The 15,059-nt window shown below is 49.7% G+C and overlaps 1 protein-coding gene across 9 annotated transcripts in view; it reads left to right on the top strand.

Moving 5' to 3' along the window:
- The window catches only part of Jakmip1 (janus kinase and microtubule interacting protein 1), a 112,233-nt gene that overhangs the window by 93,471 nt on the left and 3,703 nt on the right, over window positions 1–15,059 (top strand). For 4 of the 9 annotated variants that reach the window (XM_060365412.1, XM_060365416.1, XM_060365414.1 and 1 more), the window contains 6 exons: window positions 226–279; window positions 805–870; window positions 6,311–6,379; window positions 7,561–7,650; window positions 10,341–10,544; window positions 11,492–11,557. In XM_060365412.1, coding sequence (XP_060221395.1) covers window positions 226–279; window positions 805–870; window positions 6,311–6,379; window positions 7,561–7,650; window positions 10,341–10,544; window positions 11,492–11,557 — 549 coding nt within the window. The remainder of the gene's footprint in view (window positions 1–225; window positions 280–804; window positions 871–6,310; window positions 6,380–7,560; window positions 7,651–10,340; window positions 10,545–11,491; window positions 11,558–15,059) is intronic. The other 5 variants (XM_060365415.1, XM_060365417.1, XM_060365418.1 and 2 more) reach the window with 4 other exon arrangements.

The raw sequence follows: 15,059 nt of genomic DNA, 5'->3' as shown, positions 1-15,059 counted from the left end.
CAGAGTCCTCAGATTCCCATGAGCTTAGAAAGCAGCGTCATGCTGTAGTGAGTCTCAGTATATGAACCATAGCTACGCCTTCCTCTCCTGCTTGAGCAGGGCTGGAGGCTGGGCCCCACTGTGGCTTCAGAGCAGAAGGAGGTGTGTGTCTGAGCTGTGGCTCTAGAGTACGGATGGATCATCTCTGCAGCTCACATGAGAATGAACATTGGAAATCTTTTCCAGGGTGTGAATATCTCTGAACTTATGAAGAACTTAGATATCCTTGGCGATAACGGGGTAACTATGAGCGATCGGTTCCCGTTTTCGTGTCCTTGTTTTGATTGGGGGTATTCTGTGTGACCTTGTTTTGTTTTAAATTTTTCTTTGATTCAAGAGATCTGAGAAGTACAATGAAAGGCTTTTATATGGCCATGTCCCCGTGTGGGTGGTTGGGTCTGTATTTGTCAGAGTGGGGTTCCAAACTGAGGACAGCCTTACAGTCTGTGAGTAAACAGGGGACCAACATGCCTAAAGACTAAGTGATGCCCAGACAGACGGTCCCACTACTCAAGATCGCCAAAGTCAAAAGGTGATCGCCTTCCAAACTCATTGTCTTTAATGAAGCTCTATCTCCCCAAGCCTTGGTGTTGCTCTGTGAACTGTCCCCGCCTAGAGGGACTGGAGCCATGGGCCTCAGATAGCTGATCCCTGTTGCTGAGGTGGGGCTGACCGTTGGCATGCACCCCAGAGGGGCTTGGCGCTGACTGTCTGCCATAGACTTGGAACCCAGTGTCAATCCCCTTGCCCATTTTTGTGTTGTAGAATTTGAGGAATGAAGAGCAGGTTGCAGTAATCCAAGCGGGAACTGTGCTTGCCCTGTGTGAAAAGGTAGACCCGGCAGTGTCCTTGTGCTCACATCTTGTCCCAGCACCCAGCACCATACCAGAAACTGTACATTGATTGGTGTGTCGCTTTATTTGGGAGCATGTGTGTGGGTCAGTCTGCGTCTGCATGTACACATGCATGCCTTTGCGTGTTCAAGATGGAGCACCACACATGCTCACTGCAGAAAGCCTCGAAACCCAGTAGGAAGTGCCCACCGCCTTCTGGAAGGAAACAAGCTATGATGTTTGCTTTATTTCCTCCTAGTTTTTCCCATGCCTGGTTTTTATTTTATTTTATTTTATTTTTATTTTTTGGAGTAGTTAACACGCAGTGTTTCTCTCCTGCTTTCTAAGCCTTTTACCGTGGTTCATGAATATGTACTCAGATGACATTGCCATTCTGTCACAGTTACCCACAGAAAGCCTCATCTCCCCTCAGTGGCTCAGTGTCCAGGGAGTGACCGCCCTTTCTTATTTACCAGTGTGCCCTGGGGGACACCGCCACAATGTCTCTATACAGCTGAGAGCCAACCCAGAGGGTACATTCTGGGACATAAACCTGGGCCACAAAGTAAGACCTTTTGTCAGGGATTTGGTAGGGTCAAAACAGTTTCTGGAGGTATAACCTGAAGCTTTTGACACATGGTTGATTTCCATGCTCAATGTGGCTTTTACCAGGAAGCAAAACATGGGCAATTGGTAGGCACCACAGGCTGTGAGGTCACCCTTGTATTGTGTATGAGTGGGCACTCAGCATGATGAAATTCCCAGTGTGCTTTAGCATTTTCTTCTTCCTTGTGAGGTGTAATTGCATTTCTTTTGAAGGTTTCCTGTTGGGTTTGTCCATTCGTTCACCCATTCGTCCGTCCATGCATCCATGCATCCATCCATCCATCCATCCTATAAGCATTTTTTGTAATTGTTTTTTCTGTGTGTGCTTTGTGTATTAAAGATGTTAAATTTTGGCTGTTTATTTTTTTAATTAAAGAAAGCATCCTGGCTTACATGCCTCCTACAGTAGACTATAATGTTGAGATGTACACAGATTTTTGTAGCATCTTTCTTTCAGATCTGTTCCTTTCATAGAAATCAGACTCTGAAATGCTGCTTTTGGAATGATGATGTCTTAATGATTTTGGTTGAATTCATTCCACAGTCTTCAGTAGAGCACTTAAAATACAGTTTTCTCCCCTATGCGCCTACCCATCCTTCAATCCCCAGCCAAGTAAAGGACACAAACATTGAGATGAAACATGATGACAGTGCCTTGCCCAAGGTCATGTGTTTGGGAAAGGTGATGGTTGGGTGGAACTCAGAGCTTTCTGCTTCTGGTCTTATCTGGCCAAGTTTGCATTCTCCAGTGGATGGTGGGGTCAGTGATTCATACTTGGCTGGTTGTTGGTCCATGAGAAGCAAGTGTCTGCCTCAGTGCTAGGCAGATTCAGTATATGACCATTGTCGTCAGAAAAATCAAATGTGGCTTTCCAGTCCTTCATAACAGAGGCCATAGAGAATCCCCTAAGTGCTGACTAATGATACATATCTCAGTGTAGTCTGCATCCACATAGCCTGTCAGTGCTCTGTGCCTAATGAGTCTCTGGAGAATGAGGAAGAGGCCACATTTATAAGCTCTTTTGCTACCAGGGAGGTCTCTGGTTTGAGTCTTGGCTCCACCACTTGCTGTCCAGGGGTCTCAAGATCAGGGGGACAGATTAGGAGCAGTCTGTGACTTAGGATGTCTGCCTAACGGTGGGCTAGGGTAGTGGACATTGGTAGGTGCTGGTTCTCCAGCCCCTGGAGTGTCCTCCAGGGCAGGTGGAAGTGGGGACCTCACTGGAAAAAGGTCTTAGGTAACACAGACTTTCCATGACACTGCTTCCTACACCTCTCCCAGCACCTATGCCAAGTCCAGTACCCTAGAACCCTGGGGTCCTTCAGCCTCTTGCATTCTCTTACAGAGGAGGAAATGGGGACTGTCTGGCATCAGCTGGTCTCTGCTTTGCCTTCCTTTGCCCATCTCTGGCTTGCGTCCTGCCCACCTCTGCCAGCTTCCTGCTATCTTACATCCACTGCTGGCTGCCATCACTACACCACACTGGCCTACCTGGCATTCCACTAAGTGTCCTAAATACTAGAGAGTGATATTGGCTATCTGGCTGCCAGCCCCTCAGTGCTCCATAAGAGCTGGAGAAAGCAGGGGGTCCATGGCTGATATCTGTGGGTAGGACTCTGAGTGTACTGCAGAAACAACAGTCTAGAGACTGGCTATCAGCTAAGTTCTCCTTAGACTTGGCTCGTCCAGGCACTGCTTCAGCCTTTTGTGGACTAAAGTGAAGTCAGTGTGGGTGTTGCTATTTATCTGTTCCCCAATAGGGGAAGGAGCAGGGTGGGAGCTGAGTCTTGAGACCCCCGAGGAGCTGGCTGGACAGCTGGATAACTGATGTAGCCTCTTCTACCTGGGAGTTGGAAGTGCTCTGAGATGTGGGCATCTTAGTGCTAAAGCAGGGACAGTTGAGTGCAAGAAGAGACAAGTGACTCTAGAGAGGACAAGTTGTATAAGTGCCAGCAGTATAAATGTCAGAGAACTTGGTTAGGGACCCCAAGAAGCTCTCGCCATTTAACACACCTCACTTTAAAAAAAAACAACGAAAACTTATTCAGTACACCAGTGAGCCTCAACCCAGCCATTTCTTGGTATGTAGGCAAAGTGCATCCCAGTCTGATCAGATGGTCCTGTATATAATGTTCCTGTTATGGTCTCACATCAAGCAGCACCACAGCTCCCCCCCCCCCCCCCGTACCATGTGTGCCCTTCTCCTGTCCTCTCAGAGGCTTTCCCAGGCTCTGGGCTGCAGACAGATCCCATCAGACCTGTCCTGGTTAACTGAGCACAAGCTCAGTGGTGACACCAAGCTTAACCTGGGCCCAAGTTTGAGCTCACAGAGAGAGGCTCAAATTTAAGATGTGAAGGGGGCCATGTCTTATCTGTGGTTCCCAGCCAGACATGCCTCCTCTCCCTCAAGTTCAAAAGCTTTTGAGAAGTAGGCACATAGCTCAGGAAGATGAAACACACTTAAAAAAATCAGAACAAAAACAAAAACCAACCTACTATGTTATGTTCTCTCTGTAAGCAGTGGGTCAGAGGATGAGGCCTAGCTAGGCCTTCAGCCAAAGTGAAGCTTTCTGAGATGGCCCCCAAGCCAGTGTAGGGAGAAGAGAGAGCATCCAGCTGTAGGAGGTTCCCAGGCTCTGTACCTGGCATGGGATGCAGAGAGCTGACTTTTGTTTGAATTGCATCTTCCAAGAAGACACCCAGTTTCTGGAGCATCCCCAGCTGCCAGGCTCCCTAGATTCCTGTCCAGCCAGATCTCTCCTTCTTGTGGGGGCAGACTGTGAGTAGCAGCAGTCTCCCCAAGACATTATGAGGTCAGTGGACAGTCAGCTACCCAGGACCCTTTTCTTTGTTCCTTCCCTGCTACTGTCCATGGTTCTGAAAAGGGCATGTGTGGTTTCAGACTGGAAGGTAGCCCCTCCCCTTTAAGAATTTAGTTTGTGCTAACATTAGGCTATTAAAAGCACAGAGCTCTAAATTCACCATTGGAAGCATCTATCCTTTTCACAAAAAGCTACACAAGCTGTGTGTGTCGGGGAGCCACCTCAGCACATGTCTGCTGCTTGTCTCCACGGTTGTTCAGGGCCAAGCTGACCCTGTTGTGGGAGGAGTCTCCAATCATGGCTTTCACACCTCTCCAACCCCTGTGGAATCCACCTATATATCTGTGCCAGACATCCTCCACTCCACCGCTAGTTATTGGTCACCTACCTTATGCTTGGCGCTGCCCCTGAAGAAAAAGCAACAAAGATAGATGTGTTCTCACCATGGGTGGCTGGAGGAAGTTGAAAAGAGTGATGTTGTTGGCACTCGAGTGCAAGTACAAGATGACCCGATAACCTCAGGAAGCAGGATGGGCTTCTTGGAGGAGAAGGTAGAGCCAGCTTGAGACTGGTGAGCTAGGTAGACGTTAGCTTGGCAAAGGCCTGGGGCTGATGCCATGGCTAGAGCTGTCACTGTCTGAGCAGCATGTACAGAGTTCCCGAAGTAAAAGATAGCTCATTCTGTCTGAGGAGCCAAGTGCACTTTCAGACAACTAAGGTGCAGGTGGCTTTTTTGAGGGGGGTGGGGAACCAGTGCCTCACTGTGCAGTCCTGGCTGGCCTAGAACTCACTGTGTAGACAAGGTTGCCCTCAGACTCACAGAGGTCTGCCTGCCTCTGCCTTCTGAGTGCTGGGATTAAAGGCATGCACCACCACACCTGGCTAGGCTCAGGTTTTGAGGCGGGCAGCAGAGTGTGTGACCATAGTGTGCTGACAGTGATCCTTGGTGGAGACAGTTGTCAGGAGTGGAGGATTGGGGTGCGCTCCGAACAGGATCAGGAAAGCTCCATAAGGATGTGCAGGCAGGCAGGGTTTGTGGCCCCTGGCAGGATCAGGTATGAACTAGGAGCTGAGGGGGGCTCTGCTATGGGTGGTGGTATGGGAAGGAGTGTTGAGGGGGGTCTGGAAAACAGGAAGAGAGCATAAAACACAGCAAGGAATGTCTGGACTGGGTTAGACTCTTGAGGGCTGAGATGTAGAGTGAAGGCAGGAGTTCTGACTACCTCAGGGCTGTAGCCAGAAAATGAAGAGATCAGTAACTCCAGAGAAGCTATGGGAAGCCTCATGGTTCGGAAAGAGGCACAGGGTCACCAGGCCAGACTACAGGGCTTCTCAGCTTAGAAGGTCAAAGTCATAATTCGTACCCAATGTCAAGTCAGTGTCAAATCTGAATACTCTTGGGTGTCCTTGACATCCCCCATCCCTGAAGTTCACCTAGTGACAGGGACCCATCTGCAGCCATCAGGCCTGTGCCTCACGGGGTCATTGGCATGCCTGAGGGTCCTCCTGGCTCTTGCCCACTTTCACACCCTGTGTCGCTGCCCTACGTGCATGTATCCACCTCTTTTCTGCATCTTGCTTTCACAGCACAGCTTAGAAGTATCTTGGGAGTGGCTTCCCAGTCTTGCAGGCCCAGTATTGTATCCCAGGACCACAGCTGGGTGATTTTGCACAAGAGACTTAAAGCAGCCTCCATACCTTCACCTGCAAAATGGTAGAGTTGTTGCCTTCCTCTGGGATGGGCATGAGAGGGGGTCACATGGCTGACACACAGGCCTCCCAGCTCTCGTCCACCTGTGCATCAAACCCATGCTTCCAGGCACGTCCTTAGACACAGACCTGCTGGCGCACACGCAGCCACAGCCATGCACACACACACACACAGCTGTGTGACTGTGTGTCCTTCCTCATCCTGAGCAAGTATCTGTGCAGGCTGAGAGGCCCGCTCCCTCCGAACCCCCAGAGCCCCTGCTCACTTGCCTATGTCCTCCTGTCCTGCTGTTTTCTAGTGGCTGAAGCAGATAGAGGGAACAGAGGCGGCCCTCACCCAGAAGATGATAGACCTGGAGAAGGAGAAGGTAAAGACTCCAGCCCCTGGGGCAGGGGATGGGAGGGAGAACTCAGGTGTCTGGCCTCGTGGGAGGCCCACCGTCATCATAGTTCTTCGGCCCTTGTCGCTTCTTTGAGCCATCTCCATTCTCTTCCTTTCCCGCCTGCCCAGCCTTCAACTGAACACTTATTTCTGACGTTGTGCCCCATCTGGGACTCCCAGGCTTTTGGGTCACATGAGCGCAGCTTGAGGAATGTTAGTGACACCGCGTGATGTGCAGGCACTGCTCCGAGGGGCTCTGCGTTTGCACACACAGCTGGAGTTTTCCCAGGATAGCTTGGGAACCTGGAGTTGGTCTTCCTTGGTTGTACAGCGTGTGCTTTAATGAAAACATGGCTGGACTGTGGCTGTGAGAGGTGTTATGCTCACGAGTAGCTCTGCTTGGTGGGGGCGCAATTGTCTTCAGCCCACTGTGGCTAGAGAAGCCATTCCAGAAGTCCTGCCTCTGAAGCCATCCAAGACCAGTTTGTATTTCAAGTTCCTTTGAGATCTCAGTGAAGGAGGGGCTGTCACACAGAGCCAAAGCAGCACTTGGTGTCAAGAGAGCCCTGGACAGGTCTCAGGAACCTGGGTTTCTAGTTACCCCTGTCTTCAGTGGCAGCATGGACAAGGCCCTGGTTATCTTTGGCCTTCTGTTTCCTCATCTATAAAATACAGGGGCTGCAACATGGGTCCCAGCTCTTAGCTCTCATGGGTGAAGAGTGGGACATGAAGTCTGTTTAGATGAGGCCTCTGTAGAGGCAACCAGAGGGCTTTGGGAAGTGTTTAACAATGTGGTCCATGGGAGGTAGGGGCATAGCCTGGCAGGGGATGAGCTGCACCTGAGAGCTGTTGAGGCAATGCTGAGGCCTCAGGCCACAGTACAGGGACTGGAGACTTTTAGGATGTGGGCTGGAAGCAGGCTGCATGTGAAGTACCTTCTTTGTTACCAGATACCCAAGTGGATAGGGAGTGGAGTGAGGGTAGTCCTGATGAGGGTTCCTGTGGACAGCCTAGGCAGCTCAAGGCAGCAAGGGCTTTGTGGGGAATTCACACAGGGCAGTCAGGGCCTCTCCATCCCTCCTGCACCAAGTTACTCGTGGGTAGGTTCAGAGCCTCCCTGCTGTTGACTTGCTCTGGCCAATCCTAATGGTGGCCCCTCTCTCCTAGGACCTGTTCAGCAGGCAGAAGGGCTACCTGGAGCAGGAACTGGACTACCGGAAGGAAGCCCTTGACCAGGCCTACCTGGTAGGACCAGAAGTGGGTTTGACACTTTGGCTTTCTCCTCCCAGCCTTAGAGGCTGCTGCTTCCCGCAGGGAGCACACCAGGCTTCAGGGCACAATGCTGTGCCCTCCGCACACATGAGTAGAATGGCTAGCAAAGTGGTCTAGTGTTCCAAATGAGCTGTGGTTTTTAAAAACAAAATTAAATTTATGTTCTTCTCTCATATATCACATCCCAACCACAGTTCCTCCTCCCTCCCCTCCCCTAGTCTCTCCCTTCCACCTTCCCTCTCCCCAAGATCAACCCCAATCTTCTCTCCACAGAAAAGAGTAGACCTCCCAGGGACATCAGCCAAACATGGCATAGCAAGCTACAATAATACCAGGCACATACCATCACATGAAGGCTGGAAAAGGCAGCCCAGTAGAAGGAAAAGGGTCCCATAAGTAGGTAAAAAAAAGTCAGGTAGAGTCCCCACTTTCATTGTTAGGATTCCCACAAAAGCATCAGGCTGCTCAGCCATAAAATATTTGCAGAGGACTTAGGTCAGACCCCTACAGGCTCCCTGATCTCTGTGAGCCCCCATGAGTCCTGGTCAGTTGATTCTGGGGCCATGTTCTTGTGGTGTCCACTCTGGTTCCTCGGATCCTTTCTCCCCCTCCTCAGGACTCTCTGAGCTCTGCCTAATGTTTGGCAATGGGGCTCCACATCTGCTCCCATCAGTTGCTGGATGAAGTCTCTGGTCTCTTTGATAGTGATTCTGCTAGGCTCTTGTCTTAGCACACTCTGCAGGCAGGACAAACTGTAGGTGGAAGGTTTTGTGGCTGGGTTGGTGTCATGATCCCTCCACTTGAGCCCTTGCCTGGTTACAGCAGCTGAGCAGTGAGCAGTGGTTTTTACGAAGTGTCGGTGATCATGATGTTTGTTTGGTTTACGGACTAGCAGTCACTTGAACTCTTTTGTGTATGTTTCATAAATGTTTATTTATCCTTAAAATTCCAAAGGCTGGTGACGTAGCTCAGTCATTAGAGGGCTTGCCTAGCAAGAAAGCCAGTTCATCTCCAGGTCTACATAAAGCGGGCATGTGGCGCCTGTCCCAGCACATAGGATCAGAAGTTCGGTATCATCCTCCACTAGTCAGTGAGTTCCAGGCCTGTCTCAAAACAACCCCAAAGCAGGTTTTCGCATAGGTAGCAAAAGGAGATAGTCCTAAATGAACAGAAAAATGAGGCGGTGAGCTGTGGCCAAATACATCAGAGCACATGGGGAGAGTTTTTTTTTTTTTTTTTTTTTTTTTTTAATTATACATGGGGAGAGTTTTAAAGCCCTGTGAAACACCCTGGGGTTCTCAATAGTCCCAGCTTCCTGGCTTTTGAAGTTCAGGCTCAGAAGACCTCACATTCAAAGCCACAAGTTCCTGACACCAAGACCCATTCTTCCTCCTGTGTGGGAATCTCCAGTGGGAACATCTCCAAGATGTCCCCACGGTGGAGGGAGAGTAAGTGTCACTCTGTGTAGGATGGTCGACACCATCAGGCAACATCTCCCCATGTCACTTCTGTTTCTTATCACATGATCTGGCTGACAACAGTGTGGAGGGTGACGAGCAAGTGAAAGCACTCTTATCTGTGTCCTGCCTGTTTCTTTGGCTTTTCCTCAACTTCATCCAGTTTTGGTCCCTCTAAATGCAATGAAGAACACACCTGGATTGTCCAGCACTGCCTTTCAAGTGTGTTTAACAGCTCTGAAGGACAGCCCTCTGGGAACCTGCCCGAGCTTAGTTGCCCCAAAGGGAAGGTAAATCAGGTGGCAAGCTGAGAGCATGGGTCCTAAGGACTTCCCTAGCTCACAGTGTGTAAAGGACAGCTGCAGTGCCCAGAGGGATGGAGCCAGCCATTGCCAAGCACTATGGCTCACTGAGGCCTCTCACAGACCAGCTATTTAGAAAATGTGGTGACCAATCAAATCATCTTCTGAGGACTGACTGTGTGCAGGTGGGCTTAGAATCTTGGGCATGCTGGCTCTTAGAAAATACCCCTACCTTGACGATCCTGGTCCCTGTAGAAGTTAAATTCATCCCTGAAAAAAAGCACAGTGGGCAACATGCACCCAAAAGGATTTCAGTCTTGGAGGATTCTAGACAGTTCCCAGGAGGCACCAGATTTCCTTAGAGTCAGGTCAGTGGGCCTCTAACATCCTGTATCCAGGCTGGTAAGGGAAGGTACAAGATGTATGCCTGCTTCTCTTTGGCATGGAGTAGAGTGAGAAGTGGGTGAGATAGGCCGGAACCAGGTGGGATTCAGGTTTGGAGGTGTGGACCAGTCTGAAAGCTGGTAACCAGGCCCCCGGTCCCCAGAAACTAAGTTGCTCAGTGGAGAGGGGTGAGCCAGAAGGCATGTAAGCTCCTGTGCCACACGGAGCCTGGGCAGAGGCCACACAGAACCTCACTGCTTTGTCTTCTGCTTTCCCAGGGCCAAGGTGACCCTGGAGAGAAGGGGATAATGTCCTTGTCTACTATACAGGCCAGGGATGCTTGTCTCTGTCCAGGACGGAACACTAAGTGATGTGTACCTTGGCCAGAGGGCCCTTGCCATGCTGTCCACCGTGAAGCTGGCTGCTCTGCTGGGCCTTGCATGTTGACATTTCCCTTCCTAGCGGCATGTCTCCCAACAGTGATGACTGCCTACCATTTTGTAACCTCAGCTGTGTGGTTTGGGCCATGCAGAAAATCCAGGACCTGGAGGCCACCTTGTACAATGCATTGCAGCAGGAGCCAGGGCGGAGGGCCAGCGAGGCACTGAGTGCCAGCCAGCGAGAGGACCTCCAGGCAGCTGTAGAGAAGGTTCGCAGACAGCTCCTGCGTCAGAGCCGAGAATTTGACAGCCAGATCCTGAGGGAGCGAATGGAGCTGCTGCAGCAGGCCCAGCAGGTACTAGCAGCAACCCCTACAGTCTCACTTCTCCATCTTATACCTCCAATGTACCCTGGGCCCCTGAGGACACACCGGCACTTGATGGGTATCAGGTGTCATGGATGTTGGGTGGAGAGCGACTGGTAGGGGAAGTTCTTCAGGCATAACATCTTTTCTCCTGGGTTCCTGTCACAGAGTGGAAAGTATTCCCTCCTCAGTGGCTGGGGAAACACGAGGCACTTGGGTGTTGTAGATGGCAAAGTTGTTCTTTCCGTTGGCCGAAACGTGCGCACAAAACAAAGGCGTTTCCTGCACCTTCCTCCAGCATTCCCTGATGCTCAGGAACCGCACCGGCTTAGCATCTCTCTTCTATTGGGTTTGGGATGGCTGAGGGCTTGAGAATCAGCCTAGGAGCCCGACTGGGGACTTCTTGGAGGACCTCAGCATCTGTGAGAGTCACATGATGCCCAGCAGAGGAAAGAAGGTTCCGGAACCCTGATGATAGCTGAGGAAGGAGAAGCAGAAGAGATGAGCTGCACAGAGCTTTGTTGGGCAGCATGCTCCCTACATGCAGAGCCTCTACCTGCCTCACGGTGCCCCCATGAGGTCACACGGATGCACAGCATGGCTGCCACTGGCACTACTTCTCTTTGCCCTTCTCCTTCCCTGTGGCCCCCAGACCCCAGCTGCCTGGATGTTGACAAGTGAGTGATTGAGACCACTCCAATCCATGATCTTTGTTTTCCTCTTGGGGTCCTAGGTGCCCTGGCTCAACAGTGGACATGTGTAGTTCACTCACAAGCAGGTGAATCCCTCCATCTGTAACAAGTCAGAAGAGAGGGTTCCCCTGGGGGACAGGCTGTCCTGTGTGTCCTCAGGGCTTCTTTGCTAGACCACCATAAAAGACCAAGGTCAGGTTTGGGGCCTGGGAGTCTTTTTTTGATACATGACTCGATGTGTTTCAGAAAATCCGGGAGCTGGAGGGCAAGCTGGAGCTGCAGAGGCGCCAGCTCAAGGAGCTGGAGGAGAAGGTAGGTGGCTGGGAGTGCTGAGACCTCAGGTCTGAGATGCAGGCAGGTAGCTGCTGAGTCCAGGTTTAAAGCCCAGGCTTCCTATGGCCCCAGTCCCTCTAAGAAATCCAAGGCCGACATGGGCAGCAAAGGGTGGGGAATCCATTTCAGTGTCTGGGTGAGGGTTGGTTTCAAATACCTTCTGAAAAGGCTGAGAAGATGAACCACATAAAAAGCCCAATCATCAAGACCCAGGCCAGTGAGAGACCCTGCCTTAAAACAAAAACAAACAAACAAACAAACAAACAAACAAAAAACAAGGTATAGAGTTCCTGAGGAATGGACCCCAGGGTTGTTCTCTAGCTTCACATGCATACTCATACACATGGACACACCTACACATGTGTACCTGTACACAGACAGGCACACACAGACACATGTACATGTCAACACAGAATAAACGAATGAATGAATAGATTATGCCTTACATGCAGGAAAAATATAAAAATAGTAAGAGTCTGGGGTTAGAGTCAAATGATAGAGCATTTTCTTAGCATACACAGGAGGTCCTCGGCTCAACTTCTGGCACGCAGAAAACACAGAAATACAACAAAATATTAGCAGATAGGCTGGATGTGGTGGGGCATGCCTTCAGTCACAGAACTTAGGAGGCTGCAGAGGGGGATCCTGAGTTCAAGACCGCCATCTCAGGAATCCAACCTCCCTCAAATTTAATATCGTCTATGTACGTATATATTAGTAGATGCTACCCATCTTCACTAAGATGTTTATACTTAAAACGCCAGTCCTAAAAATCTTTCAAGAATGTAGATTACATTTATATTTTTTTGTCTATATAGAATACACCCAGTACAATGCCTGGCATGAACACTACGAGAATGAATGAATGAATGAATGAATGAGTGAATGAATAGCAGTCCCTGGGTCTTAGATCTTTTCACTGGGGCAAAGAGATATAGTGATAACTAAGTAATTTGCATTTGTAGTCATTTTTGCATTAAAGTTCACTTTTGCTTCTTTTTTCACCTCTGTTTGTCAATGTTTGCATGTATGTGTGTGAGGTGTATGTATGCGTGTGTGTTTACATATGAGACATGTGTGTGAGGTGTATATGTTTGATGAATGTGAAAGCCAAAAGAGTATCTGATGTCCTCCTCTATCACTCTCCACTTATTCCCAGGAGGGAGGGTTTCTTGCTAAACCTGCAGCTTGAGAAATTTTCTACTAGGACCCAGCAATGCCAGGATTACAGGCATGTGTGAGATGACAGACACAGAGGCAACGGATTTAAAACAGGGCAGGCAGCACATGCTATGGCTGAAATAAGCTAAACCGTACCACGGTGCCAATCCAGACTGCCACTTACCCTTCGGCCAGATGTGATGATTTTTTATACAATCATGTATAATAATGTGTCCTTGGTGAAGGTAGAAGACAAACACAGCATCATAGATGAGGCAGAATTCCTGGGAAAAAAACCAATACACACTGACAATAGCAGAGAGGCACACAGACACCTCTGGCAGGTCTCACTCACCACCAGGGGCCTCGCACTGTGCACAAGACAATAAATAAACCGAAAGCTGTGCCTGTCAGGCTGGAGTGGTTTGGGCAGCTCACAAATACCTGTCACTTCAGCTTCGTGGTTAGCTGATGCCCTCCTCTGGCTTACATGGATACTGCACTCAAGTGCACATACACACATATATAAATAATTAAATAATAACAATAAACAGTCATAAACAATAATAAACAATATTTAAAAACAACAACAACAACAATAAAACTAGTCCTGGAGAGTTTACCTTAGGAAATGGTAGAGTAAGTTGTTTTAGACAAGTCCTCTTCTAAGAACTGAAAATTGTGAAAATTAATCCTTTTGAGTCTGGGCACAGTTGTGGTGCACACCTGTAATCTCAATACTTAGAAGGCAGAGTCAAGAAGATTACAAGTTCAAGTCCAGCCCGGGCTGCAAAGTAAGACCTAAAAAAAATCAATTCTCACTGAAGATATTAGAAAACATCCACAAGCAAGAAAAACTGCAGATCAATATCAAGAAAGGGAAGAACGCAGAGACAAGCATTTGTGCACCCTGAGAGTAGGGTGGTCTGAGACAAGTGCAGGGAGAAGTCACAATTGCTTATGTCACAGATCAAGGCAGTAAGGTCATCTGACATCTGTGGGGTGATGAGGAAAGCCGTGGGGACAGGTGCAGGCCTTATGGCCCCTCTTGCTTTGGGGCAGGGGCGGGGTGGGGGTGAGGCTGAGAAATGTGCTTGAGAAGGCCCTATCTGAATCCTAAACCAGGATATGGGGAATGCCAGAAAGAAAGAGAAAGACCGCTTTCTGAATGCCAGGCCAGCTGTGAGAAAGGAACTTGACTGTCAGGGACAGAAGGGACAAATTGCTAGGAGTCACTTGGCAGCAGAGTTTGAGCCTCTTCGTAGGTGGGGCATCCTTCCTGGTAGCGGTCAGATACTCATAGTCGGGGGTGGAAAGAAGAAAGAACACCCCTCGGGCTCTATGTGGGACAGGTATATTTTCTGCTCGCTCCCCGAGAAGCTAAATTCAGACGGGGCGGTCTTGTGCAGTTCCTGGGTACATAATTGGCTGTATGTGCAGGGTGCGCTAGAGGTCTGTGTGCAGGAAATAGCTGGGCTCTCTCTCATCACTTCCCTTCCGGGGAACTTTTTATGTGGCTGCCGTAGATCCTAGAGTCCCATGTGGCACTCCTTTAGGGCTGTTGGGAAGCCTTAAGGGGAGTGTCAGGTTGACCTGAGTGAGAAGGATTTGGCTCCAAGGCTGGGGTCAGAATAGCCTGAGTTTCTGTGGCTGTAAGTGGGTGGGGGTTGGGGGCAGGGATAGAAATTTTTACGAGGCTCTTTGCCTCCCTGGGTGGTAGCAAGAACTCCATTGGGCAGAGGAGGTGGGGCAATGAACTCTTCCTGCCTTTCCATCCACAGGCACCTTGGGGGTCACAGCCAGATATGAGAACAACTAGAACAGACATGGCCACAGAGGCTGCTGCCCGTTAAAATGATAAAAGGGGGGAGGGCTAGAAGATAGCTTAGTTGGTAAACTGCGTGCTTTGCACACATGAGGGCCTGTGCTTGATCCCCACAGCTCACACCAAAGCCAGCTGGGTGTGGTGGTGCACAGTTATAAACTCAGTGCTGGCGAGGCGGAGACAGGCAGTTCCGGGCCTCACAGTCAGATAGTTTGGCTCAAAAAAACCCAGAGGACAGTGCCTAAGGAATGAAACCTGAGCGTGTCCTCTGCTCTACACACATGCGTGCACAACATGTCCACACTCCCACACAAACACACATACACATACGGTAATGTCAGGAATCAAGCTGGCCAGCTACACTGGCCCTGTCTCCTCAGGGAAGCACCTTGCTGTCACTTAGATTGTTTTTCTGGTCTCTCAGAGTTGATTTGTGCACTGCTCTGCTTCCATTTTCCCAGGAGAGTGTGTCAGAGGGAGAGACTGGTGGATTAC

This window comes from Meriones unguiculatus, chromosome 12, assembly GCF_030254825.1.
Source record: "Meriones unguiculatus strain TT.TT164.6M chromosome 12, Bangor_MerUng_6.1, whole genome shotgun sequence".
Taxonomy (NCBI): domain Eukaryota; kingdom Metazoa; phylum Chordata; class Mammalia; order Rodentia; family Muridae; genus Meriones; species Meriones unguiculatus.
Note: the sequence above shows the minus strand (reverse complement) of the source record. Positions and strands in the feature narration are given on the sequence as shown.